The sequence below is a fragment of the Schistocerca americana genome, chromosome 7, assembly GCF_021461395.2.
Source record: "Schistocerca americana isolate TAMUIC-IGC-003095 chromosome 7, iqSchAmer2.1, whole genome shotgun sequence".
NCBI lineage: Eukaryota > Metazoa > Arthropoda > Insecta > Orthoptera > Acrididae > Schistocerca > Schistocerca americana.
The window spans coordinates 117,877,601-117,904,391 of NC_060125.1; the positions used below are offsets into that span (position 1 = coordinate 117,877,601).

General features: G+C 43.1%; 1 protein-coding gene across 1 annotated transcript in view; it reads right to left on the reverse strand.

Annotated features, from left to right (window-relative positions):
• Positions 1-4,464: 4,464 nt before the first annotated feature.
• The window catches only part of LOC124622199 (UDP-glucosyltransferase 2-like), a 62,520-nt gene continuing 40,193 nt past the window's right edge, over positions 4,465-26,791 (reverse strand). The window contains exons 5-7 of the mRNA XM_047147849.1: positions 17,670-17,892; positions 11,898-12,117; positions 4,465-5,359 (exon numbers count right to left, since the gene is read on the reverse strand). Of these exons, the coding sequence (XP_047003805.1) occupies positions 5,080-5,359; positions 11,898-12,117; positions 17,670-17,892 (723 nt within the window). The 3' untranslated portion in view covers positions 4,465-5,079. The remainder of the gene's footprint in view (positions 5,360-11,897; positions 12,118-17,669; positions 17,893-26,791) is intronic.

Consider the following 26,791-nt stretch of genomic DNA (forward strand, 5'->3'; position numbering starts at 1 on the left):
GCCTTGTAAGAGCGTGGTGTTGACACGACATGCTGTCCACCACCGTGAGCGATGAAGACATTATTATGGTCCCACTGTTTGGTGTACCTAGTGTACTGCCAAAATGAGAACATGGAACATTACTACGACAGTTCAGTGTCTTGGCTACACTGATAAATTCTGATGGGAAAAGAACTTCAAGTTGTGTCACTTGGTGTTGTACTTCTGTGGAAAGATATGGACTTTCAGAACAGCTGTGTGCAATCTAAAGTGCTACAACCATGATGCAATCCTTCCCTTTCCTATCCTAATTCTTGTCACATAGTGAAAATCATTTTTTGGTAACATCATTTATGTTCATGGGTTATACATTTTTCGATTCGCTGAACTCCAGTGCGAGTACACTTATGTCACTGGTCGACATGATGTTTTGCCATTATGTTTATTTATTGTGAAAATGCTAAAGACATTTTTTCAGTGCGTGTGCACTTTCGACATGATTTTTTTTTTTTTTTTTGCCATTATGTTTATTTATTGCGAAAATGCTAAAGACATTTTTTTTCGATTTGTTCTGAAGTACAGTATATGTACACTCTTGTCTTTTATATTGTATATACATTTTTATTTTAATGATATGTTCTGAACTACAGTGCATGTGCACTTATGTTAGGCGTTAATAGGTTTTCTACTGAACTTCAGTGCCTGTGCACTTTTCTCATTTTTCAATATGATTTGTACTCATTCTGTATATTCAATACTTCAATGCGTATGCACTTATGTCATTTGTTACTAATTGTATATACATTTCATCATTTGCTGATATGTTCTCAACTCCAGTGCATGTGCACTCATGTCACTTGTCATCATGATTTTTTTTCTTACCAGTCTGTTTATTTGTTCTGAATATGCTAAAGAATTTTTTCAGTGCCTGTGCACTTTGTTATCTGTCAAATAATTTGTATATACATTTTTCTGATTTGTTACTATGTTTTGTACTCACATTTTGTCTTTGTCTGATATATTTTGTACTTAGTGCGTGTGCACAACATTTAATTCATGTACTACATCTAAATATTCTGTAAGTTGTAGAAGTTTGTTAATTAAAGAAAAATTTTGCCGCGCTTGGCAAGTCCAAATGACTCACCATCGCTGCCAAATTTTTGCCCCCCCCCCCCCCCCCCAGTGGAGGGTTATGAAACACGTATGTAACGTAGCAGCGATGGCGAGGCATTGCAGCGTCTCTGACCAGAGAGTATGTGCTTGACCGCGCGAATGTTGCGAGCAGTTCGCTAGTTGTCGCTATGCAGAGCAGTACTCTGTCAGTAGTCGTTGCGAGTCAGTAGCTCTGTTCAGTGGCATGCAGTACGCTAGTAGTCGTCATGCAGAGCGGTCGGTCAGTAGTAGCAGCCCAGTGCGGTTGTGTGATGTAGTCTGTCGGCAACACTGGTCAAGATGCTGAATGAGGTATACTGTTACTTAAGATAATCATCGGATAATGTAAAGTTTATTTATTGTAATTAATTTTCAACAAGTGCCCCCAATAATAATTTTGATTTCAAAAGCAATTTTACATAAAAATTTTATTTAATTGAAGTAACTATTTCATTCCACTTCCCTTAAAGAAAAGTTTCAGTTTTCAGTTAAATAATTAAAAAAAAATATTATTATTTGCAATGCAGTTCCTCCAAGCCGTGCGCAAGAATAAGAGCAGAAATTTGACTAGCAGTTGCAATGAGGTAAGAATTTAATTCTGATTTTTGCACAGGGCCAAAGACCGATATTTCGGTTTAATTGAATTATCATTATCACTGAGATTTTCTTATCACTGAATTGACTTTCATTATTTTCGTGAGGAACTTATACTTGGGTCAGATTGCGATTCTTACACTTTTGTTGTCATTAAATGTAATTGCTAGGGAGGTTACGTTTGGCTCCTATTCATTTATTATTTCTGTCTTTAAAATTTCAGTGGAGAGGTTACACTTAGCGCAATGTCCATTGGCATTCTTAAATAATATTTCTGTCTTGTAAATTTTTTGTGGGGAGGTTACAACTGAAAACAAAGCATTAACCTGGACTGCTTTTATGGGAAACATATTTAAGCGAACCGGTGTTTCCTTTAATGTGGGAATGGAGGGTTTTAGTCAATAGCAACAAGAATTGGTTGGGAATAATTTGATGGGTGAAATGAAGAATCTAAGATGAAGAAGCAAAAGGAAGGATACATCCAAGGGCGATTATGAAAAGCGGAAGGGGGGAGAACACTGACGAGAACTTGTAGAAGGCCTTTATGTGAGGCACATAAACTTCCTCAAGGCTTAGGGGTGGAGACAGTGACGACAAGTTCAGACATTGACGCCGCACTCCCCCACACGGTGCGTAACAGTCGCAGGTCTGTCTGCGTCGATGCACTGACTGTACGGCGCCTGGTGATGAAATGTACCGACGAAATTGAGGTAAAGTTGGTCTAGTAAAGCTCCATTTCTCTCAAAGTAATAGCTAACAAAAAGGATAGCAACACCAGAGAAAAGATTAATAGAATGGGCATATTATTGTTTTCTTTTTAACCCTCGTGTGTGATAGAAAAGGGGTTAACTGTTTTGGTTCAAACAATGGTACGTTGATGGAGTGTGACATTGTCATGACGAAAGCACTACGATCCATATACTTGAGACTGAAGTATTTATATTAGTGTTTCATTACACGAGTTTCACGTATTTTTTGTGATGGTCAGTTTGCATTAGCTGTGATCGTTATCAGTCTAGCAGACACACTATAATTACAACTGTAAGCAGTGTACGATGACTAGAAATGATTAACAGTAACATCTATATACGCATATAATGTGGGAAGGGTATGGCGAGAGAAAGAATAGTGCAGTCGCAGAGCAACATACGAATTAATGTATTGGTATAAGAAACACAAAAATTGACAATTTTCAGAAACAAAATAGTGTGTAATAAGACTGAAGGACGAACATTTCGTGTAACTTATGCTATGGGCGAATTATCGACACACCGTGCTTACAGCTGTGGCAGAGACAGCCAAGAAGTTTCCTCGCTAGGTGTAGCTTGCTGCACACACACTGGCGAAGGGAAACAGGATTAAAATACTCTCGCAAATACTGGTACACAGATATAATTTTCACTCTGCAGTGGAGTGTATGCTGATTTGGAACTTTGTGACAGATTCAAACTGTGCCAGGTCGTTGTTCAAAACTCCTGGTATCCTTTCCTTTCACTGGCAAATGATCTAGTGGTTGAGCTACTCACTGTAGGAGACGAGATTCTGGGGGAAGTCAGGCTGTGAGGGCAGGTCGTGAGTTGTGCTCGGATAGCTCAGTCGGTAGAGCACTTGCCCACGAAAGGCAAAGGTCCAATGTTTGTGTACCAATCTGCCAGGCAGTTTCAGAGACTGGTACAAACACTACAGTTGGATTGTAGTTGATGTGGAACTTTGGAAAGGTTAACTACTGCAGCGGCGCGAGCCGAGGTAAGGGTTCGTTGCCGCGATTGCTGTGTTTGCGGTAATGCGGTGAGCAGCCAGCACAGCGTCTCGACGCGATGTCTGTCTCGGTAGGCCAGCGGGGCCGTTCGGTCAACGGGCAGTGGTATTACTGTAACGTGAGACGCTTTGGTGGCGGTGCAGCAAGTGATCTACTTGACGCCTGGGGTGTCCAGTCAACGACGTGCCCGCCCTGGTGCATGTAAATACTAGCCGCATTGGCGAGTCGTTGAGTCAGCGTCCACTGTACTGTGGGCTTGTGGCATGAGACCACCATCGATCCACCACCAGCCTAGTAAGTCCGCCGGCGAATGGGTCTAGCTTCAGCACCAATGAGACGAGGGATTGTCCGAGGCCCTCCCAGCCATCTCTCCACAGGGCGTCCTCCATACGCCGGGGCGGTCTGCCAGCCTCCAGCCCGGCCGTGCAAAGCCGCCCCACCAGCAGGTGTCCACCACATACCACTGCCACCAGGTACTGGTGGCCTCGCGAGGTCGCTCCGCCGTCGAGTTAAGCTGGGCGTAGCGACCGCTGGGTACGTCCCGTCCGCATATCGTGGGTTCTGTATGTACTATCTACCACGTGCACTCGTCTTCTGTAATCAACTAATGGAAAAAATTAAGGACTAAACTGCCACAGAGCTGTTCGTGACCTATAATAATAATAATAATGTGGTGTGGCTAGGGCCTCCCGCCGGGTAGACCGTTCGCCTGGTGCAGGTCTTTCGAGTTTACGCCACTTCGGCGACCTGCGCGTCGATGGGAATGAAATGATGATGATTAGGACAACACAATACCCAGTCCCTGAGCGGAGAAAATGTCCGACCCAGCCGGGAATCGAACCCGGGACCTTAGGATTGACATTCTGTCACACTGACCACTTTCTTTTTTAAATCTCGTTTTGTTCGTTTTCGTTCGTTGTATGTGCTAGAGGCGGAAGTCGCAAGACACCCGTCGTTGACCCATTAACTCAGTTTTTTTATTACAGAGGCAACTAACCACCACTCAGCTACCGGGGGCGGACTTCGTGACCCATGCCGCCCATCTACCTCCACTAACGAACCCGTCACCCCAACACTACAATAAAAGTGGAAGATAAGATTTCAGTGTCCCATCGAAGACGAGTTCATAAGACAAGGAATACAAGTTCGTGTTGAGGAAGTCATCAACCTTGCCCTTCAAAGGAACCGTCGTAGCATTTCTCTTAAGCGATTTACTGAAATCAGGGAAGACCGGACGTGAATTTGAGCTGGCGTCCTCCAGAATAAGAGTCCATTTTCTTACAACTGCGCCACCTTGCGCGGTAACTACCACCAATGGTCGAAAACATATGTATTGTAGTGAAATACAAACAACTATGATATACATTAATTACATTGTTGCAGCTCAACACCAGTCCATTTTACTTCCGTTGATGGCAAATACCACACTTAAGGCTATTGTATATGGTTGTGTTTACAGTAAATCACCAGATAATTAGTCCCGATGTTGCCTTAATGTAGGGATCATCACAATATTTGATCAATTATTCGGTGCAGCATTCTTTGCGGTAACTTTGTACATCGCGCTACTGTCACACCTCGCAGGCAGGTGTGGCTCAGTGGGTCTTGAGCTTGTCCTTCCGCGCTGTGAAGGCGGCCAGCAGCCTCCTGGCCACGAACCAGAGGGCGGTGACGGCGGCGGCGGCGGCGGCCAGCACGAAGGCGACGACGTCGACCAGCAGCAGCTGCCACCAGCGGAGGTCCAGGGTGGCGCTGCGCAGGTGCGACGCTCCCCTGTGGCGGACCACGTACTCCAGCCACCACACCGCCGTCTCCACAGACTGCTCGCGGTGCTCGCGGAACAGCCGAGAATACTGCGCCATGTTCTTCTTGTAGCTGCAAGTAAAAGAGAGACACTGAAAACTTTGGATTTTAACCGTAAACTTAAAACCTTAAACCTTATCATTTAAACTTAAAACTTTAGGACGTCACACTATCAGGTTTGAAACTATAACAACTCCTATCAAAATAAGAACACCGAGCACGATACACGAGACAGGAATTCACTTTGTACAGGACAGGCAAAGTAATACTGGCGCAGCAACTATTCCACGCACCTTAAGGTGCCCCTATGCTGACGATGTGAGTTCGGATGTGTTGTGTACATAGTTCCGCATAGTCAGCGTGTACACAACTTTCCCACTAGAGTGCACCCCGCTAAGCACAACAGCGCAGACACAGCGCTCGTCCATCTCCGCACTACGAGATGGCGCTGCCTTAGAGACGGACCAAATTCTACTTCCGCTGATCCGCATATTAATATGTAACGCAGCCAATGAGATTGAGGCTAATGTAGAACCTTTTCTCCTCGCGGATCACACTCGCGCTTTGATACCTGAACACGCGAGGTATTATAACGAGTGTGCAGACCTCCGATTGGTCAGTCTGCATTTGTCTGCACCAGTCTGTACCAGTCTGCATTAGTCTGTACCAGTCTATAGTCAAGTTTCAGTCAGCACCTAAGAAGATTATCATATTCCTGTACATAGCCGTGAAGATAAATGTATAGACACTTTGTCAAGTATCAGAGATATGTGAGAATAAGATTATTGTACCAAGACCAAAGGAACTTCAGATTGTCAATTTTGGTCACCGGCGATCTGCTACTCCAAGCGTGCAAGTGGCATTTCTATCGTCTGACCTAACGGCAGAAGATAAACACGCCACGATAAGACTACGAGACATATTGCTGACACTCGCCTACTTCGTTAGAGCGACAAGTCAAGTAATCTGATGGTGAGTGTACCGAAGGTCTTACAGTACCCACACCACAGGATGCCTCCCTTAAGACACATGGAATACTCGTATTTTAGTCGGGCTAGTCTTATTATGACTGCCCTGCACTATAAAATATATACTCGACAATATGAGCAGCTTGCAGCTAAGGAAAGCAAGTAGAAAATTTGAAACGGAATTAAAAATCAAGGACAAATAAAACTTGGAGGTTTGCCAGGGACATTGTAATTCTATCACAGATGGCAGAGAACGTGGAAGGGCAGTTGAAAAGAAGTTATAAGAAGAACATCCACAAAAGTAAAACAAAGGTAATGGAATGCAGGAAATTAGCTGAGGAAATGAGACAGTGAAAGTAGTAGATGAGTTTTGCTATTTGAGCATTAAAATAGCAAATGGCAGATGAAGTAGAGAGTGAAATAGCAATAGCAAGAAAAGCATTTAGGAAAAACCTAAATTTGTTAACATCAAACATAAAGTGTTAGGAAGCCTCTTCTAAAGGTATTTATTTGGACTATAGCACTGTATAGAAGTAAAACTTGGATGGTGACCATTAAACCAAGAAGAGAATAGAAGATTCTTAAATGCTGTACTACAGAAAAATAGTGCAGATCGAATAACTAATGAAGAGGTACTGAGTCGAACTGAAAAAAAGATATTTGTGGAACTCGAACTAAAGAAGGAGCTGGTTGATGGTATACGTTCCGAAGCATCCAGCAATCATCAGTTTGTAGATCGAGGGAAGTGTGGGGGGTAAAAATTGTAGAAGGATGCCAAGACTTCAAACCAAAGAGCAGATGCAAATGGACGTTTGTTGCAGTGGCTGTGCAGAGATGAAGACGCTTGCGCAGGATAGCCTATAGTGGAGAGAAGCATCAAAGCATCCGTCAGGCTGAATACCAGAGCAAGATTGTGTTATAGCACGTAATAATACATATACTATGTGATCAAAAGTATCCGAACACCCCCAAAGGCATACGTTTTTCGTATCACGAGCATTTTGCTGCCACCTACTGCCAGGTACTCCATATCAGCGACCTCAGTAGTCATTAGACATCGTGAGAGAGCAGAATGGGGCGCTCCGCGGAACTCACGGACTTCGAACGTGGTCAGCTGATTCGGTGTCACGTCTGTACGCGAGATAAAAAACATCCCTAGGTCCATTGTTTCCGATTCGAGAGTGAAGTGGAAACGCGAAGGGACACGGACAGCACAAAAGCGTACAGGCCGACCACGTCTGTTGACTAACAGAGACCGCCGACAGTTGAAGAGGGTTGTAATGTCTAGTAGGCAGATATCTATCCAGACCATCACACAGAAATTCCAAACTGCATCAGGATCCACTGCAAGTACTATGACAGTTAGGCGGGAGGTGAGAAAACTTGGATTTGCTAGTTCCAGCGGCTACTCATAAGCAACACATCACGCCGGTAATTGGCAAACGACGACTCGCTTTGTGTAAGGAGCGTAAATATTTGACGATTGAATAGTGGAAAAACGTTGTGTGGACTAACGAATCACGGTATACAATGTGGCGATCCGATGGCGGAGGGTGGATAAGGAAAATGGACCGTGAACATCATCTGCCAGCGTGTGTAGTGATAACAGTAAAATTCGGAGGCGGTGGTGTTATGGTGTGGTCGTGTTTTTCATGGAGGGGGCTTGCACCTCTTGTTGTCTTGGGTGGCACTATCACAGCACAGGCTTAGATTGATGTTTTAAGCACCTTGTTGCTACCCACTGTTGAAGAGTAATTTGGGGATAGCGATTGCTTCTTTCAACACGATCCAGCACATGTTCACAATGCACGGCCTGTGGCGGAGTGGTTACACGACAATAACATCCCTGTAATGGGCTGGCCTTGCACAGAGTTCTGACCTGAATCCTGTAGAATAACTTTAGGATGTTTTGTAACGCCGACTTTGTGCCAGGCGTCACCGACCGACATCGATACCTCTCCTCAGTGCAGCACTCCGTGAAGAATGGGCTGCCATTCCCCAAGAAACCTTCCAGCACCTGATTGAACGTATGCCTGCGAGAGTGGAAGCTGTGACAAAGGCTAAGGGTTGGGCAGCACGATATTTAAAAATGGTTCAAATGGCTCTGAGCACTATGGGATTTAACATCTGAGGTCATCAGTCCCCTAGAACTTAGAGCTACTTAAACATAACCAACCTAAGGACATCACACACATCTATGCCCCAGGCAGGATTCGAACCTGCGACCGTAGCGGTCGCGCGGTTACGGACTGAAGCGCCTAGAACCGCTCGGGCTCAGCGGCTGGCACGATATTGAATTCTAGCAATACCGATGGAAGGCGCCACGAACTTGTAAGTTATTTTCAGCCAGGTGCCTGGTTATTTTTGATCACGTAGTGTACGTATTTATCATTACATAACAGTACGTGTTGTGACTTTGAGATTCAGTACGATGTGCAACCACAAGCGCTGCGATGAGAGCATCTAAATAACTTGGCATGGGATCGAGAGGAGCCTGCATGAGGTCGTGGAATGTTTGCTCAATGAGAACGGGTCAGACTCTGCGTACCATTAACTTTGGTAGCAGCAGCAGTGTGACGATCAAATTGCTAACCAACTACATCCCACACATACTCGATGGGCAACATGCCAGATAAAAAAGGCAGTAAAAAGGGCAATGTTACAAGCCAAATTTCGGAGATAATTGATTATACATCCATCGCCACAAGTGGATGGCAATCGTTACATTTAAACACGGCGTCAGAAGTATTCTGATGGAGTGGCAATAACCTCCGTGAGGAAGCTGTTTTCTGCTCGGATTGCGCTCAGAACATTTGGTGCAAAGCCGCTAATCAATACGAGCTGCCAGATTATGTCTAACACACATGAGACTATTCCGGTATGAAATGTGTAAGCGAGATTAATCGAAAAACAATGGGAATTTGCTGGTTTCCACATTTTTCTCTTACCTGCGACCTAGTGGCGCTGGATTGTTATTATATTCCCCCAGTCTTCGTCATATTAACTAATGTATGGCGAGTATAGTGTTTGCGTTGGTGTCCCACAGCCTATTTCTGTTTAATTCGCTAAAGGGACTGTCCACCTTAATGTCACACTTCGATGTACATATAACCTTTAACAGTATCAGCCCTCATCCTTTGACAGGGGAATGAACTGTAACTCAGGATTCTATCAAGAATTTTAAGCCACCATCTTTCCTCCACTCATTTTTCAAACACCATAACAATTTTTTCCACACCTAATATTCGAGATGGTTACCCCTCGGTGAGTGTTACCGCACCACTGTAATGTGGGTTTGACATTAGTTCTCATCAAATTCAGCAGTTATCTGGCCCTCAAGAACCATAATTCCTCTAGTGCACGATCTCGTCATGACAGATTCCTATGGCTCATAAGGTTTCAGCTGTTATCGACTTGCATCGTTCTCAACGTAAATTTTGCGGTAGCTTCCATCAAAGTCAATTATGCACCATCAGCTTTCTTCAATATATATACGTCAGCGCCCACTTATGTAAATATAACACACCTCATATTTCTCATAGGTTCACCCCATGTCAAATTGGTGACATGGCTGGTGAAATTAGTAACGCAACAGACGACACCGCAGAACTGCAAACCTATATTCTACACGATACTGTCTTGCATCAAGACCTAACGTTAACACAGTTAACTATATTGGGCCAAATCTGCATAGCTGACTTTGAATATGCTTCTCCAAACTTTTCAACACAAATAGCGAAACCTTTGTTAGCTTAACAGCTGACAAACTGTAACTGGGCTCGCCAGCCTTCCTTCATTGTGCACATTATAAATGCATTATTTGTTCGAGTAGAAATTACGTTAAAGTTGCATGGACACCAGTCTTAATAAATTTGGCACTGGAGATTTGCACGTTCATCCTTACATATCGCATCTGCTTGCTCACTCGTCGTCTACATTTGCATAAGCTGCCCAGTCAGCCTACATACAGAACAATATCAATGAGAGACAGGAGAGAAAACGGAAGAGTTTTATTCAGTCCTGATATTTTCTTTGGCATCTTTTAACAATATTTAGCAAGACCTTAGATGAATAACTAATTAATTTTATAGCATGCCGGTAAACATGCTTCACTGTAAAACAGTTTAAATTCAAATATTCACTGCACAAACTGTAAAGGTATTCGGTTACAGTGAGATAATCCATCTTTTTAACTGCTCGAGCGTTTCACAGAACTGGGCAATAAATTAACAGCAATAAGCCTAAACTCCTTCCACTGTACACTCACGTTCAGAAAAAAAAGAAACAGATCACCTTGAACGACTAGAGATAGAACGTTCATTTTCACAAGACACGTACATTAGTATGTTCTACAGAAATGATTAGCATTTGAACCATGTCGCGGGTTCAAGTTCAACATCGATATTGCGGCGCAACACCACCTACCGGTAAAACATGCACGCGGCGCTCGTTGTCGCTATAAACCGAAGGTACTGGGTCAGTGTGACTTGAACAGACGTGCAGGATGCCTCGCAGAGATACGTGCGAATCGTACCGTCAAATCGATGAGTGTGAAAGAGGGCGCATTATTGGCGCTAGAGAATGTGAAGCATGCATCCAGGTAACTGCTGCTCGTGTGGGACGAAGTGTTTACGCAGTGCAACGGGTGTGTGCAGAATGGTCGTAGAATACGACGATATGGGTCACGTCGCACAACCTAGAGTCCTCCTAGGCTCTGGCACAACATTGGAACACATCGTACACTATGACGGGTGACAGTCCGTCGATGTTCATTACAGCATGGGTTACGTGTGCGTCTTCCACTTCTCCTACTACCTTTGATGAATGTGCAGAAACATGCTAAATGGCAACGATGTATGGAACGACGTCACTGGGGACAGGAATGGTATCACGTAGCTATTCTGGAGGAATTCTGGCTCTTTATCTGAAAATGATTGCCGCATTTTTGTTCGACGCATCACAGTGAGTGCATTCACATAAGCCACGCAGCTCCAGCTCAACGTCTTATGGTATGGTGTGCTACTGGGTGCAGCCACAGATCACAGTTCGTGCGTGTCCAGGGCTCTGAGATCAGCGTGACGTATATGAATGACATCCTGCGACCCGTAGCCACACTCTTTCTGCACAAAACCCGAGACGCCATTTTTCAGCGAGACAATGCATGATCACTTCTTGCTGCACGAACACGTGCATTTTGGTGCCATAGGATGTCAGCCTTTTGTCCTTCACCGCCGGATCTCCAGACTTCTCACCAATCGAAAATGTGTGGGATATATTGAAACGATGGCTGCTGCGCTGTGACCAAATGCCAACAACCACAGATGAATTTCGTAACCAAGTAAATGCTGCATGGATGGCTATACCAGGGGACGCCATTCGTGCCCGATATGCTTCGATGGCATCACGCATGGAGCAAGTTACCAGGGGCCATGGCGGACCCTGTACCTACTCCGCACCAGGACACATGCTGAACCGAGGTGACTGCATTGCTAATTATTTCTGTAGAAGATACTAATGTACATGTCGTTTGAATATGATTGTTCTATATCTAGTCGTTCAAGATGTTCTGTTTTTTTCTGAACATGAGTGTATCTTTGTGTACCGTGTTTATAATAAAGACGTCTATCATTTACGCTACTTACCTGGGGTCTTCCAGAACTCTGTGTATGGCATCAAGGACAGATTCCTTCGTGATGTCCTTGAGGTAAATTCGGACACCAATTCCTGCTGCGTTTATCTTGGCACAGTTGTGACGCTGGTCAGAGAAGAACGGCACGGCGATCAGCGGTATGGAGCGAAACGCTGCTTCATTTAGGCTTTGTATACCGCCTTGCATGATGAACAGTTTCACTTTTGGATGAGCTGAAAAAAACGTAAGCTTTGTTAGTTTCAGGGAGCATAGAGTTTTCAGAACCACTAAAAATTCTTTCTTAATCTACAGCTGTCAAAGAATAGGTGTCGTTTCGCAAATTATAGACGTCTTGCGATGGCGAGATGCTCTGTTTTTCTAATGAGAAGTAATCTTCAGACTAATTTGTGTCTCTGGTTTTAATATTTTCTGAATGACATGGATTGTTTACTGCATTCTGGAGAGACGATATTGTTCTGGCGTATAGGACATATACATTCCTCCAGCAACCTATTAGATAAGTTTTTAATTTGTTAGTATCTCGCCATTACCATTCAAGCATACTTGATATAAAATAATTAATGTGCTCTATCATCAATAGTCTTATTTTACTCGAAGTACCAGGTCTCTCTTTCTTAACGTGGTGGTGTATGTTGCGTATACGAAAAACGAAAGGACATGAGTTGAAAATTCTTGTAATATCTCCACGTAGTATCCTGCTGGTGAAATCACATCTTTTTCGCCGTCTATCTATGCTGCATGTCACAGAGGTTTTAACATTGTGACGGAATAAAAGGGGCCACCTACGTTGGAAATGGTGATGCATGTAGCGTGAAAGCATTTTCATCTTAGTGATTTCTTTCATTTCCGGGAAAAATTAATTCGTAGAGTTCTGTGACATAACTAAGAGATAACAAATTTGTACACAGACGTCGCTTTGTTGGCTCAGTGTGGGAGGCGTCGCTGTTTCCGCGGCTTGTTCAAAATTTTCAGACTACAGAAATCCTATTGGCTCACCCTCTCTCCCTCTCACGATTTCGCGCGGTTTTGACCTGGGGCCTACGTGGCGAGTTTGGCGTTCGTCCGTTGCAGAACCGTGTCGTGGAGCTGGAGAAGTCTCCTGGTTCTGTTTGATCGCTTGTTGGCTTAGGAATAATGAGACAGAAGAGGGTAGGGGAGTGCTTGATTCAGTTACGTACGGTACTTTTGAACAGCAATCTCTGTGCTCATTAGGCTGTGAGTTACCGGTCTGGCGAAAAGACAGCCAAGTTGTAGAGTGTTCACACCGGCACACTGGTCTTTAGATTTTCGGGCAGTAAAGGCTTGGATTTTTAATTCGGTAGAGTGTTGAGGTTAGGCAGGAGAGAGACTCTTAAGAGACGTGTGATGGGACGAACCCGGGTGCCGCTGGAAGGATGTGTGCAGTCGAGCATCAGGTGCGGAGAGGGGGCTGGAACCGTGTCCTCCAGTCGCTGCAGCCGCCGCTCCGCCTGCTGTATTCACCCCCCCCCCCGCCCCCCCCCCGCCACGTGTTTGGTAAGGTGCGCCACGGTCGCACCCGCTGATGCCCTTCACACGTGGAGTTGACTCGCCCCCCTCCAGGAGACCAGAACCCTGTTTCATAGTCGCGCACCCAGCTGGTTGCTCTCAGCTCGCACTTTGGCAACCTCGTGGTGTTCGCCTTTATCTTTCCGTGTGCTTTCAGTACGTAGCAAACAACTTAGGCAGTCACTGGCTATGTCCGAGAATTATTAATGAAACTCTGTTTCATCCTCCCAGGCCACCTACGCCAAGGTTGTGTTTTAGAGTTATGATTCCTTATATGTTTGCCAATGGTTCTTTTTAATGCATGAATAGTTAATTTTCATGTTTAAAGCCAATAAATCTATTTTTATAACGACTTTTTTTCCTCTCGTAACTAAGAGATCTCTCCTCTAATTAATTTGTCTGTATGAGTCGTGTGGCTTCCGTTAGTTTCATGCTTAATTGAGCCACCTCTGTTAATATTCATTTAAATAAGAAATATTTTGGAAATTTGTGGTAACTTCCTATGGGACCAAACTGCTGAAGCCATCATTCCCTAAGCGTACACACTACTTAATATAACTTAAACTAATTTACGCTAAGGACAACACGCACACCCATGCCCGAGGGAGGACTCGAACATCCGCCGAGGGGAGCCCTGCGAACCGTGTCAAGGCGCCCCAGACTGCACGGCTACCACGCGTGGCTTTAAATAAGGCATTTACACTGTGCAACAGTATCCTTGTTTAAAATCATATTGCACGACCGTTGGGAACGGTTCCTTACGCTGTAGTTTGGTGTTGTGCATAACAGGGTTATCCTCCAACCACGACCGACACCCCATACCGACAGCGGCCCACAGCTCGTGACTGAACTGTTGGCCGGACTGAAAGTGGAGTAGTCTTTCACCTTTCTTCGCCGCAGCACTAGGAGGGCAACCACCTGAGCCATCTTTTACCCCCGAGAAAGATCGCTTGTATTCATTTGATAGTAGGCTAAGTCGTCTCGCGGCCAGTGTAGGACTGGAACGAGAGTTCCACACGGTACCTCAGCCAGCTCGACCTGTACGGCCACCCTACAAATATTAATGGCTGGAATCAAATTTTGTGCAGTATTTATCTACTGACCCTCCTGGTAACGGAATCAAGCATTGAATACTATAATTAAACCATTTCACAAGACAGCCGGAGAAGGTGTTATGTACCACTGAATAAACTGCAGATGTGGTGAAATTGTTATATCTTAAAAACCTGTCTACGCCAATAAACTTTGCTTCTACGAGCTTTCGTATGTGAGCAGAAGACACCATTATCAGAAATCATGTCAAGTACTTTTCCGTTTAATACCAGTGATCGCCGATGTAACGGAGGTTTCTGTATTTAGGCTTACTACCATCTTCAGAATTGAGGAATTCTTATTGAAAAGCTAATGCGTCGTAATTCCAAGTAGTGGTATACTGCGTCGGAACAAATGTCTCTAATGCTCCTCTTTTGCCTTTCGCATGCGTAGAGAACGTACAGTAGCATATGTGGCGCAGTGGACCGTCACCGCCTCCACGACTGCACGAGCGCCGCGGGGGGAATCCGTCGAGCACTTGTCGTCATCCCGTGCGGCGGTTTTACGAGTGCGAGAACATCGTCTCTGTGGTATTCGTGATCCAGCCAGAACACTGCTGACCTCCGAAAGCCAAAATGTTCGTAACGTCCGATGTGCCGTAACCCACGTGCCTCGTCCCGATTATGTTGCCGCATTTCGACTGTGTCAAGCTCGGTCGTTACACGCGCGTCTTTAGCAAGAGGTTGCCCAAGCGTGGCGTCTGGGCTCGCTTCGCACGCAGCATTCGGCGAAGACATTTTCGAACGAGCCGAAGAAGGCCACTCAGTTTATAGCGTTGCGCATCAGACTAACAGCTTTCAGTTTCTTTCTTAGGGATATGCTTTCATGACTGGAGCAATAGACTCTGGGCAGGAAGAGACAGAAAGCACTGCAGCAGGAGTTTTAAATGGAAGAAGTTCATTTGGAGCAGTATATTCCAGCTGTTTCTGAACGACGGCCAACTTTAGTTTCGGAATCAACATCTTACTGTGTGTGAAGAAGATAGTGGAGAAATAGCCAACTTCCACCAGTCGCGGCTGAATATATAGAGATCCAAGCATCAGGCAACAAGGTGTGTAAAGGCCCTCTTACACCGCACTGCAGCAGGCCATACAAAACGTCGACTCTGCAGGCCAACGCCAAGACGTCCTTAACGTGTCAAAACCAAGACTCAACAAATGCAAATACCACGAACATCTTATTGTTAATTTACACTATTGGCCATTAAAACTGCTACACCAAGAAGAAATGCAGATGATAAACGGGTATTCATTGGACAAATATATTATACTAGAACTGACATGTGATTACACTTTCACGCAATTTGGGTGCATAGATCCTGAGAAATCAGTACCCAGAACAACCACCTCTGGTCGTGATATTGGCCTTGATACGCCTGGGCATAGAGTTAAACAGAGCTTAGATGGCGTGTACAGGTACAGCTGCCCATGCAGCTTCAACACGATATCACGGATCATCAAGAGGAGTGACTGGTGTATTGTGACGAGCCAGTTGCTCCGCCACAATTGACCAGACGTTTTCAATTGGTGAGAGATATGGAGAATGTGCTGGCCAGGGCAGCAGTCGAACATTTTCTGTATCCAGAAAGGCCCGTACAGGACCTGCAACATGCGGTCGTCCATTATCCTGCTGAAGTGTACGATTTTGCACGGATCAAAAAAATGTTCCAATGTGTGTGAAATCTTACGGGACTTAACTGCTAACGTCTTCAGTCCCGAAGCTTACACACTACTTAACCTAAATTTTCCTCAGGACAAACATACACACCCATGCCCTAGGGCGGACTCGAACCTCCGCCGGTATCATCCGCACAGTCCATGACTGCAGCGCCTTAGTTTGCAGGGATCGAATGAAGGGTAGAGCCACGGGTAGTAACACATCTGAAATGTAACGTCCACTGTTCAAAGTGCCGTCAGTGCGAACAAGAGGTGGCCGAGACGTGTAACCAATGGCACCCCTTACCATCATACCGCGTGATACGCCAGTATGGCGATGACGAATACACGCTTCCAATGTGCGTTCACCGCGATGTCGCCAAACACGGATGCGACCATCATGATGCTGTAAACAGAACCTGTATTCATCCGAAAAAATGATGTTTTGCCATTCGTGCACCTAGGTTCGTCTTTGAGTACACCATCGCAGGCGCTCCTGTCTGTGATGCAGTGTCAAGGTTAACCGCAGCCGTGGTCTCCGAGCTGACAGTCCATGCTGCTGCAAACGTCGTCGAACTGTTGGTGCAGATGGTTGTTGTCTTGCAGACGTCCCCATCTGTTGACTCGGGGATCGAGACGTGGCTGCACGATCCGTTACAGCCATGCGGATAAGATGCCTATCATCTCGACTGCTAGTCATACGAGGCCGTCGGGATCCAGCTCGGCGTTCCCTATTACCCTCCTGAACCCACCGATTCCATATTCTGCTAACAGTCATTGCATCTCGACCAACGCGAGCTGCAATGTTGCGATACGATAAACCGCAATCGCGATAGGCTACAATCCGATCTTTACCAAAGTCGGAAACGTGATGGTACGCATTTCTCCTTCTTACACGAGGCATCACAACAACGTTTTACCAGGCAACGCCGGTCAACTGCTGTGTGTTTATGAGAAATCGGTTGGAAACTTTCCTCATGTCGGCTTTTTGTAGGTGTCGCCACCGGCGCCAACCTTGTGTAAATCCTCTGAAAAGCTAATCATTTGCGTATCACAGCATTTTCTTCGTGTTGGTTAAATTTGGCGTCTGTAGCACGTCATCTTCGTGGTGTAGCAATTTTAATGGCCAGTAGTGTAACACTAACTTTTTAGTGTTGTGTGAATTTATTATTGCTTCCGAATTGGTGAGGATTATTCGCTTGAAACGTTGCGACAGATTTTACATACACCGAAAATGTTGGTAAACTAGTGAAATATTTAAACTGTAGTAGATAATCACGAGACAGGCTACTTATTACTGTTTGCAAATTTTTACCTGTATAAAGCGTCATTCACTTCGAGTTTTACTCCTTGAATGTTAATTAATCGAATTATAAAAAATGTTACATGTTACAAATGTAACCCACGGTATACAACTGCTCTCACTAACGTTTCGCGCATTGATGGTGATATACTTGCGCGAGTCGTACAATGACGCAAAGATGACATACCCAGAATGCCCTGCTGAGGGAGCCACTTCCTCACGAGTACGTTGTCTGGGAGGTCAGGGATGTTGTCGTCCTCCCACTTCCAGACAACCCTCTGCGGTATCTCCCTGAAGGCGTCCACGAACGCCTGCCTTCTATGTTCCGGCAGCGTGCTGCTCTTGACGTTCGAGCCGAGGTTGAAGTAGATGACGCCGTGCTCTGCTTCGTCCAGAAACTTCTGGATATCCTGCACAGCAGGGCATCACAACACCCACGTGTCACATGTCTGTAGTGTCAAATATTCAGAAAGCTATTTTTAAACAGATTCCATATTTTCATCTATCTCCATAACGTAAGACATACATCAACCAACCAGCGTGGTGCAAGTTTAAATATTTGAACAGGTGGAAATCACGTTACAACTAATACAGATCAACAGCTCGAACTGCTGTAAATAAACGTTTTTAAGGAAGACAACTAATTTACCATATACTTCTAGATTTCGCAGCCAAGCATTGCTAGCAGTTACTAAAATAAATTTATATGTTACACGTTCAGTTATAAGGCGCTTCTTTATGTGTCCGGATTCACACAATACATAATGCAATGAAGCGAGTAGGGGAAATCATACTGTCATGAGAAATTTGTGACACCCAGGAAACAAAACGTGACAAATAATCTCGTCAACAAAAAGAACAAGAACATCTCTTTAGACGCGTGCTACAGATGGAAAAAATAAAGTGATATACAAGGCAGAGTCGATAGTAAAAGGAGGAAGAAGAACAAGGTGTCACCGTTGACAAAGGATGCAACCACATTGTTTAAATTTAGGAGACCTTTAATAAGTATAAGCGAATTTCTAGGATTATGACAGTATGTTCACCTCAAACGAAGGTGTAGCAACAGTCGTTATCTAAAGCTGTCCTATCACCGTTAGAACGTTAAAAATTTAAAACTGAAAGAAGCTGAGAGTAGAAACACTGAAGCGTTTTGTGGTCTGTCAACGAAGATTATATCAAACAAGAGAACAAAACAGATGAAGCAAGCCATTTTCAACAAAATAAATGTAATCGTGTTGAAACTACGATGAAACTCAGAAAATTCTGAAAGAGTGCATTTCTACGAGATAATTTTCGTTTTTGTTTCTTCAGGATTCTGGTTCCAACAGAGAGTGGGCGGCCGTAATGAAATATTGTTTTCGATATTCAACTGTTTAGATCAACCTGCCAATGCCTTGACGTCAAGAACCTATCGACGATTCTGTGACCATGAAACTATCTGCTTTCCATGACTATGTTCGCCCGCAATCTTTTCTTTGCTGATAAGTTGGATGACAAAGTGGCCGAAGTTTTGAGAGAAAGCCTTTCCAGCGTGTGGTGAAACACGTATGTAACGCAGCAGCGATGGCGAGGCATTGTAGCATCTGTGACCAGAGAGTATGCGCTTGACCGCGCGAGTGTTGCGAGCGGTTCTCAGTCAGTAGTAGTCTTTGCGAGTTAGTTGTCGCTATGCAGAGTAGCAGTCAGTCAGTCGTTGCGAGTCTGTAGCTCTGTCTAGTTGAGAGCAGTACTCAGTCTGTAGTCGTCATGCAGAGCGGTCGGTCAGTAGTAGCAGCCCAGTGCGGTTGTGTGATGAAGGCGGTCGGCAACAATGGTCAAGATGAGGAATAAGGTATACTGTTAATTAATATAATCATTAGATAATGAAAAATTTTATTTATTGTAATTATTCTCCAACAAGTCTCCCAATAATAATTTTTTATTTCAAAAGCATTTTCTCAAAAGTTTAATTTTTTTGAACTAAAGATCTCGTTGCACTTCCCATTTCATTCCACTTCCTTTTGAAGAAAAATTTCACTAGAATTACAAAAAAAAGAGGAGAATATTATTATCTGCAATGTAGTTCCTCCAAGCGGTGCGCAACAACAAGAGCAGATATGTGACATCTATTTATTCTGAGGTAAGACTTTAATTCTGACTGTTTTTACACAGGGCCAAAAACCGATATTTCGGTTTAATTGAATTTTCTTGTCACTGAATGGACTTTAATTTTTTGAAGGATTTATAATTGAGTCAGATTGCGAATTTCACATTTGTTGCCATTGTCAGTACATTTGATTGTAGGCAGATTACGCATAGAGCCATGTCCATCAGCATTTCTAATTAGTATCGTTATATTTTCTTTTAAAAATTGCGGTGGGGAGGTTACACTTGGCGACACCCAGTCCAGGATCGTATTTCGTTGAGAGTCTTTTGAGCGACAGTCAGATATCTGCTCTTATTTGCTTAGATAATTAGGATTTGGCGCAACGCTTTTAATAATATTGTGACTTTCTTTCTACAGGTCAACGGCAATTTGCTGCTTTGTTGTATTTGTGTGTTGCTTTTGCATTGTGTTGATTTGTTTTGTGAAAAATTTTGACTATTGTAAAAATGCCGCGAAAGACTGTGAATAGTGTATCGCGAAGTATTGTGAATGAAATTACCGACTTAAACAACGTGACCGATAGTAATTGTGATACGCAACGTAATGATGTCAATCCTGCGTTCACTAACAATCAGTGCATTCCAACCACTAATGATGACTTTCACCTTAATGATGAACAAACGAACTCAATTGTCTCATCTGTTAACTTGACGACAATTGATGACGCAGAGCGGTCTATAGTAATGAGCGCTGCCGAGCTTAACACACCCGATTTAGAAAATCTAAGTAATGTACAGACAAATTTGTCTAATGAAAATGAAGAGGATACACAAGGTACGACAGATTTATTTAATTCCGAAACAATGACTGATAGTATACATTTGACTGGCAAACCTTTTTCTACAATACAGAATAACCAAATGGTTACAGTAAACGAGACAATTCCAGATCCACCACTAAACAGCGCAGAGAATATAAACGCTAATTTTGACTTGGTACGAATTATGACAAGTTTGATACAACAGCAAAGTGAGAAAATAAACAACAATTTCAAACAACAATTTAGTGAACAGGATAAAAAATTTAATAAAATTAACGAAAAACTTGACAATAATGACAAAAAACAAGACAAACTTAGTGAACAAATTAGAGACGTTGCCGCGCAGTGCCATGACACTAAGGAACAGTTGCGCGTGGAAATTGAGGCTTGTTCTCAAAAAAATAGCGAAGAAATTAAGTCTGTTGCGCAAGAATTAAGAGAAATGCAAACAGCCGCAACAGAAACACTCAGAGACGAAATTAGCGGAGTCGCTAAACAATGCTCTGAAAAAGCTGCACAATTACGGGATGAGTTGAAAGCAATGACGGTAGAACTTTCGCGCACTATGGACGCAAAGATAGACGCGAAATTCGAACAGCAGAACACTCAGATTAACGAGCGCTTTAGTCAGCACATACAGAACAGTGATATGCGTTTCCGCAGATTTATTCAAGATCAAAACAAAGTAAAACGACAAGTCATGGAAACAATCACTGCACAGAGACAAGAGGACAAACGTAAAATATTCGCGAAAGCGAAGACGTATGTAGACAATAATATTACTACAGTGTCCGACAAAATTAATACCATAGAACAATTGAACGCGGAATTACGGGATGAAATTTCTGATCTTAAAGCAAAAACGGATACACACACAGTAAATATTCAAACAGTGACAGATAGATTCGAACAACTAGATCTAACACAGGATTGCGATGTCATCAAAGCTGATGTTAAAAAACTGAGCGAAACTACGCGCAAGTTGCAAAAACAGATTAATGCGTCTGATTCTAAAACCGATGATCAGGTTAAAATACTGACTGAAAAATGTGATGAATTGGCCAGTCGTATTGATGTTATCGAAAATACTAATGACAATAAATCAGACGATACTGCACCGGTTTCTTTTATCCAAACACCTGAATTTCAAAATTTACAGCTGACAATTAATGAAATCGATTCATCTAACAACACGTTACGTCGGAAGTTATCAAATTTACAACAAGAAGTAACAGAGATGAAAAACATGTCAGTTAATAACATACCACAACAGACGCCACTTTATGAACATGTGTCAGAGTCACGCAGCGCGTATAATGTGAGTAATTTACAGAGACTACGAGACGTAAAATCCGAAAAGCCACGCGACTTAAAATCTGAAAAGCTACGTAACTTGAAGTACGAAACGACACAGACGAATAGACTTTCACACAAACCTGAACGTGTTCTCAAATTCAGTGACGAGAACGTAGATTTCGAGCAATTTGCATTTGTAAGAAAATGTAAAGAGTTTAATAATGACAGAACACAGGTACACGCTTTGAGCTGTATACGACAATTTGTTTTTGTACATTCACCGCTATTACCTGTAATGCAGAAACTAGCTTTGAACCTGATGCGACAATTTGCTATTGCATTTTCATCAGCATTGCCTGTAATGAGGAAACTTGAATTAGCACGGATACAACAATTTGCCTTTGGAATTTTACCGCTATTGCCTGTAACACAAAAGCTAAAATTTATTTGCAGTGCGTAAATGACCTCAGGGGATTCATTACGCTTTAATGAATATGTGCCGTAGCGAGCATAGGGCCCCGAGCTGTAGTAGTGCTATTTCATCTTTAGTTTTCTGCACTGCTGCCTTTTCTTCTACTATCCTTTATATCTATCAAAATTGCTCTTTAACTATTGCTCTACGTAGTATTAAGAAACGAGTAATGAAAACCCGATGTGACTAACTTTTACCGAATGTGACAATTTTCAGTAGGCACTCCCGTAATGACAACTACCGCCGTAATTTTAAATAACAGATAAAATCGTAGTCATCAGTATGTGTAAAATTATTAGTAACAGGAACTACATTTTGGTAACAATAGATGTTTTTCACCACAATAGCATGAAAGTCAACCGCTTAGCATACCTAACCAACAATGCAGTCTACAAGGTCAACCAAACTTTAATGTTTCGCCGCGTGCACGTATAGTCCCAGCTCCAACAAATAGTAACGCATGGCAGCAAAGAAATAACTACGTACAGACAACACACTATTTCAACTCGCATCGCTATGCGCCGTATAGAAATTACTATCATGACAGACGTAAAAATGATGAGCACAATTTTCAGCGTACATTTAATAACAGTCGATCTTTTCAGCAGCAAGAACATTAGCAACAACACATTATCATGAATGATCCAGACAATAGGTGTCATCCATAGCGTAACACGTCAGTATGAAATAACAGAACAGTTCATATAGTGGATATGCCACAACATTCTCCCGTAAATAATAACACGTACGATAGATTTTAACCAGATACAGCACAGATTGCATATTACAGAAACGCAAACATTACTTTTGACACGCAGAATTTTGTTCACGAGAATGTTATTTGAAACATGCTTTGTTGAATGCACCACTATTATCGCACCCAGATCTTACTAGAAATTTTTCCATTGCCACCGACAGTTCTAACACCGCTTTAGGCGTACACATTTTCCAGGAAATTGAAGAAGATGGTTCAATAGTAATCAAAAACATCGCATTTGCAAGCCGCATTCTGTCACCTGCTGAGCGAAATTACTCTGTTACAGAATTGGAAACATTATGTGTTGTATGGGCTTTCACGAGATTTAGGCACTTTCTTTACGGCAGACATACCACCGCAATTTTTAAAAGAAAATATAACGATACTAATTAGAAATGCTGATGGACATGGCTCTATGCGTAATCTGCCTACAATCAAATGTACTGACAATGGCAACAAATGTGAAATTCGCAATCTGACTCAATTATAAATCCTTCAAAAAATTAAAGTCCATTCAGTGACAAGAAAATTCAATTAAACCGAAATATCGGTTTTTGGCCCTGTGTAAAAACAGTCAGAATTAAAGTCTTACCTCAGAATAAATAGATGTCACATATCTGCTCTTGTTGTTGCGCACCGCTTGGAGGAACTACATTGCAGATAATAATATTCTCCTCTTTTTTTTGTAATTCTAGTGAAATTTTTCTTCAAAAGGAAGTGGAATGAAATGGGAAGTGCAACGAGATCTTTAGTTCAAAAAAATTAAACTTTTGAGAAAATGCTTTTGAAATAAAAAATTATTATTGGGAGACTTGTTGGAGAATAATTACAATAAATAAAATTTTTCATTATCTAATGATTATATTAATTAACAGTATACCTTATTCCTCATCTTGACCATTGTTGCCGACCGCCTTCATCACACAACCGCACTGGGCTGCTACTACTGACCGACCGCTCTGCATGACGACTACAGACTGAGTACTGCTCTCAACTAGACAGAGCTACAGACTCGCAACGACTGACTGACTGCTACTCTGCATAGCGACAACTAACTCGCAAAGACTACTACTGACTGAGAACCGCTCGCAACACTCGCGCGGTCAAGCGCATACTCTCTGGTCACAGATGCTACAATGCCTCGCCATCGCTGCTGCGTTACATACGTGTTTCAGTGGTGATGGTCAGCACTTCAGGGTGCTCAAGTACTTCGTCACTGGTTACCTGCGAAGCCATGATGCTTTCATCTCCCTATCATACACATCGAACGTCGTACCTCTTTTTGCGAGATCATGAATATTCCGGCTTCCATTCCACACAACAAAGTCAACAGTACGTAACATTTCATGTGTTAAATTGGAAGTAACGAGTATACCCGACATACCTGAAGTGTTTAATTACTGACTGAACAATCTAAACTCCACAGAATACTAAAGAAATGCCACGTTAAGGTTGAGAGGTGGCATGCCTTTAGATGCACACAGTGGCTTGCCCCCTCTCATATTTATATCTTACTCTGAGTAATTCGATTTGGGGAAGTATGACCGAGTACTGTCATTACAAGGCTAGTATTGGGAACTCAGAAGATATGAATATATTCCTCTCTAATTGCATGTGGTGAAAAGTTGCTATTGCTTCACACGCAAAATTCCCCCGCAGTGTCTCTCGTCACCCGGGTGGTGTGGTGACAGGCGAGTTCTGCTGATCTTGAAAGGGTTAAGCCGACAGGTGTGAGGGAGTCGAGTGGATGCTGTCCAGACGCTGACATTGTCATAAGAGCGTGGGCGACACGCCCACAGGGGCCTGAAGGAGTGGCTGGGGCTAGAGATTCCGTTACTTCGTAGAAACTTAGTGAAAACACTTTCTGACGGGCTACCAGAGAGGCGTGCGAATTACTTGTGTTCCCAGGCAGTCTTGGCGGGCAAATTCCCGCGTTTTCTGCAAAATCGTAACTGTGATTGGCTTGCTCAGGGGATAGCTCCGGGTCATAGCACAATCGGCGCAGAAATTGGCGCCAAGTATCTCCATTGGTGGAATAGTAGTGCTTCGGCAATAGAGTGTAATTTTCCGCCGGTTCTCGAGTTGTTGATTGGCACGTTTAACCACGGCTACTGTGGTGGGGGCGGTAATGTTCTGTGTTCGGCTTGTACGGGTGCTCTTGAGAGGGTCAGCTCTCGCCTTTTGGTCGGAGTAGGTTACAAGACTGAGCCTTCGCTGCTCCGGACAGCCTGCCTTCCGTTGGCTATCTAATATACTTTCATTTAATTGTAACTGTTTGATGAAGTTGTTGAAGTTTCGACTTCAACATAACTTTCCGAGTTTTTGGCAATTGAGCGTTCTGCATACAAGCGCCTATGTTGTCCGCCTTGAGCAGTTTTGGCTAAAGTTGACTGTATCGGAGTTACTTGTGACTTTGCTTGTTAAAATCAATCACTGTACCATCAGTGATTGTTTAGCGAGCCTTCTTCGACTCCCTCAGAGGCGCATTGTAAGTAGGCTGTTTATGTTTTCTCTATGTAAGTAGGCTGTTTATGTTTTCTCTATGTAAGTAGGCTGTTTATGTTTTCTTATTGGCAACGTTACGTAGCGCTCAATATGAAAATCACTGGCTGTGCTGTGTGCAGTCTGTGGCTGCTTTGCATTGTTGTAATACTCGCCATTGTAGTGTTAGGCAGCTGGCTGTGAACAGCGCGTAGCGTTGCGCAGTTGGAGGTGAGCCGCCAGCAGTGGTGGATGTAGGGAGAGAGATGGCGGAGGTTTGTAATTTGTCATGAACTGATATATATATTAGGACTTATGATGATATCAAGGTAAATACATTGTTTGTTCTCTATTAATATCTTTCATTTGCTAACTATCCCTATCAGTAGTTAGTGTTTTCCATAGTTTGAATCTTTTATTTAGCTGGCAGTAGTGGCGCTCGCTGTATTGCAGTAGCTTGAGCAGCGAAGATTTTTGTGAGGTAAGTGATTTGTGAAGGGTATAGTTTAATGTTAGTCAGGGCCATTCTTTTGTAGGGAATTTTGAAAGTCAGATTGCGTTGCGCTAACAAAATATTGTGTGTCAGTTTAAGCACAGTCCTGTATAATTGTTCAAAGGGGACGTTTCATATGGCGACCCTGCCAGGATACCTCACTGGAATCTTCTGATTTTTTCTTGTAGTTTGTGTATTTAGTGTAGCTTTTGTTTATTGCTAGCGCGTAATTGTAGAGAGAATCTCCTTTGTAGTTGTAGTTTTTCATTGTTGTACAGTAAAACAGTTGTGGCATGCATGTAGATTTGCACCAAGTATTTCGCAGCTGCGCTGGCAATTAAGTAGACATTATTTCCATTGCTATGTTATTTTATTTTTGCTCTTCAAATTGTGTTTTTCTGTGTTGTCGTGTGAAATACTGTGACAATAATGGCGTGTGAAAAACGTAATACTAGGCTCCAAAGTAAACTGAGAAATGACAGTGGAAATGAAAGCAGTGTGTTAGCGCCACCGAGTAATGAATTAACTGATGTTCAAAGCAGTAATTTGGTAATCGTGCATAGGGAAATGGAGCGGGCGGCAAACAATGGCGTGGACAGTGAAACAATTAGTGAAGAGGGAAGCATTATCGATCGATCGGTCAGCAACAGCTCGCCTCAGGAATCCGAAATGACAGGACACAATTTCGCAAATACTGTAGATTCAGGTTTTGGGTCATCACCGTTTTCTCAAATAAGTCAAGACACATTTTCTGCTTGTCAAAATGTGAATGTTGCCGGTGCAAATGCACTGCCGAAAAGCGTAGAGAAACAGATTCCAGACACTAATACATTATTATTGCAATTAATGCAACAAATGGAACAAAATCAGAGACAAACACAGCAAAAGCTTGAAAAGTTAG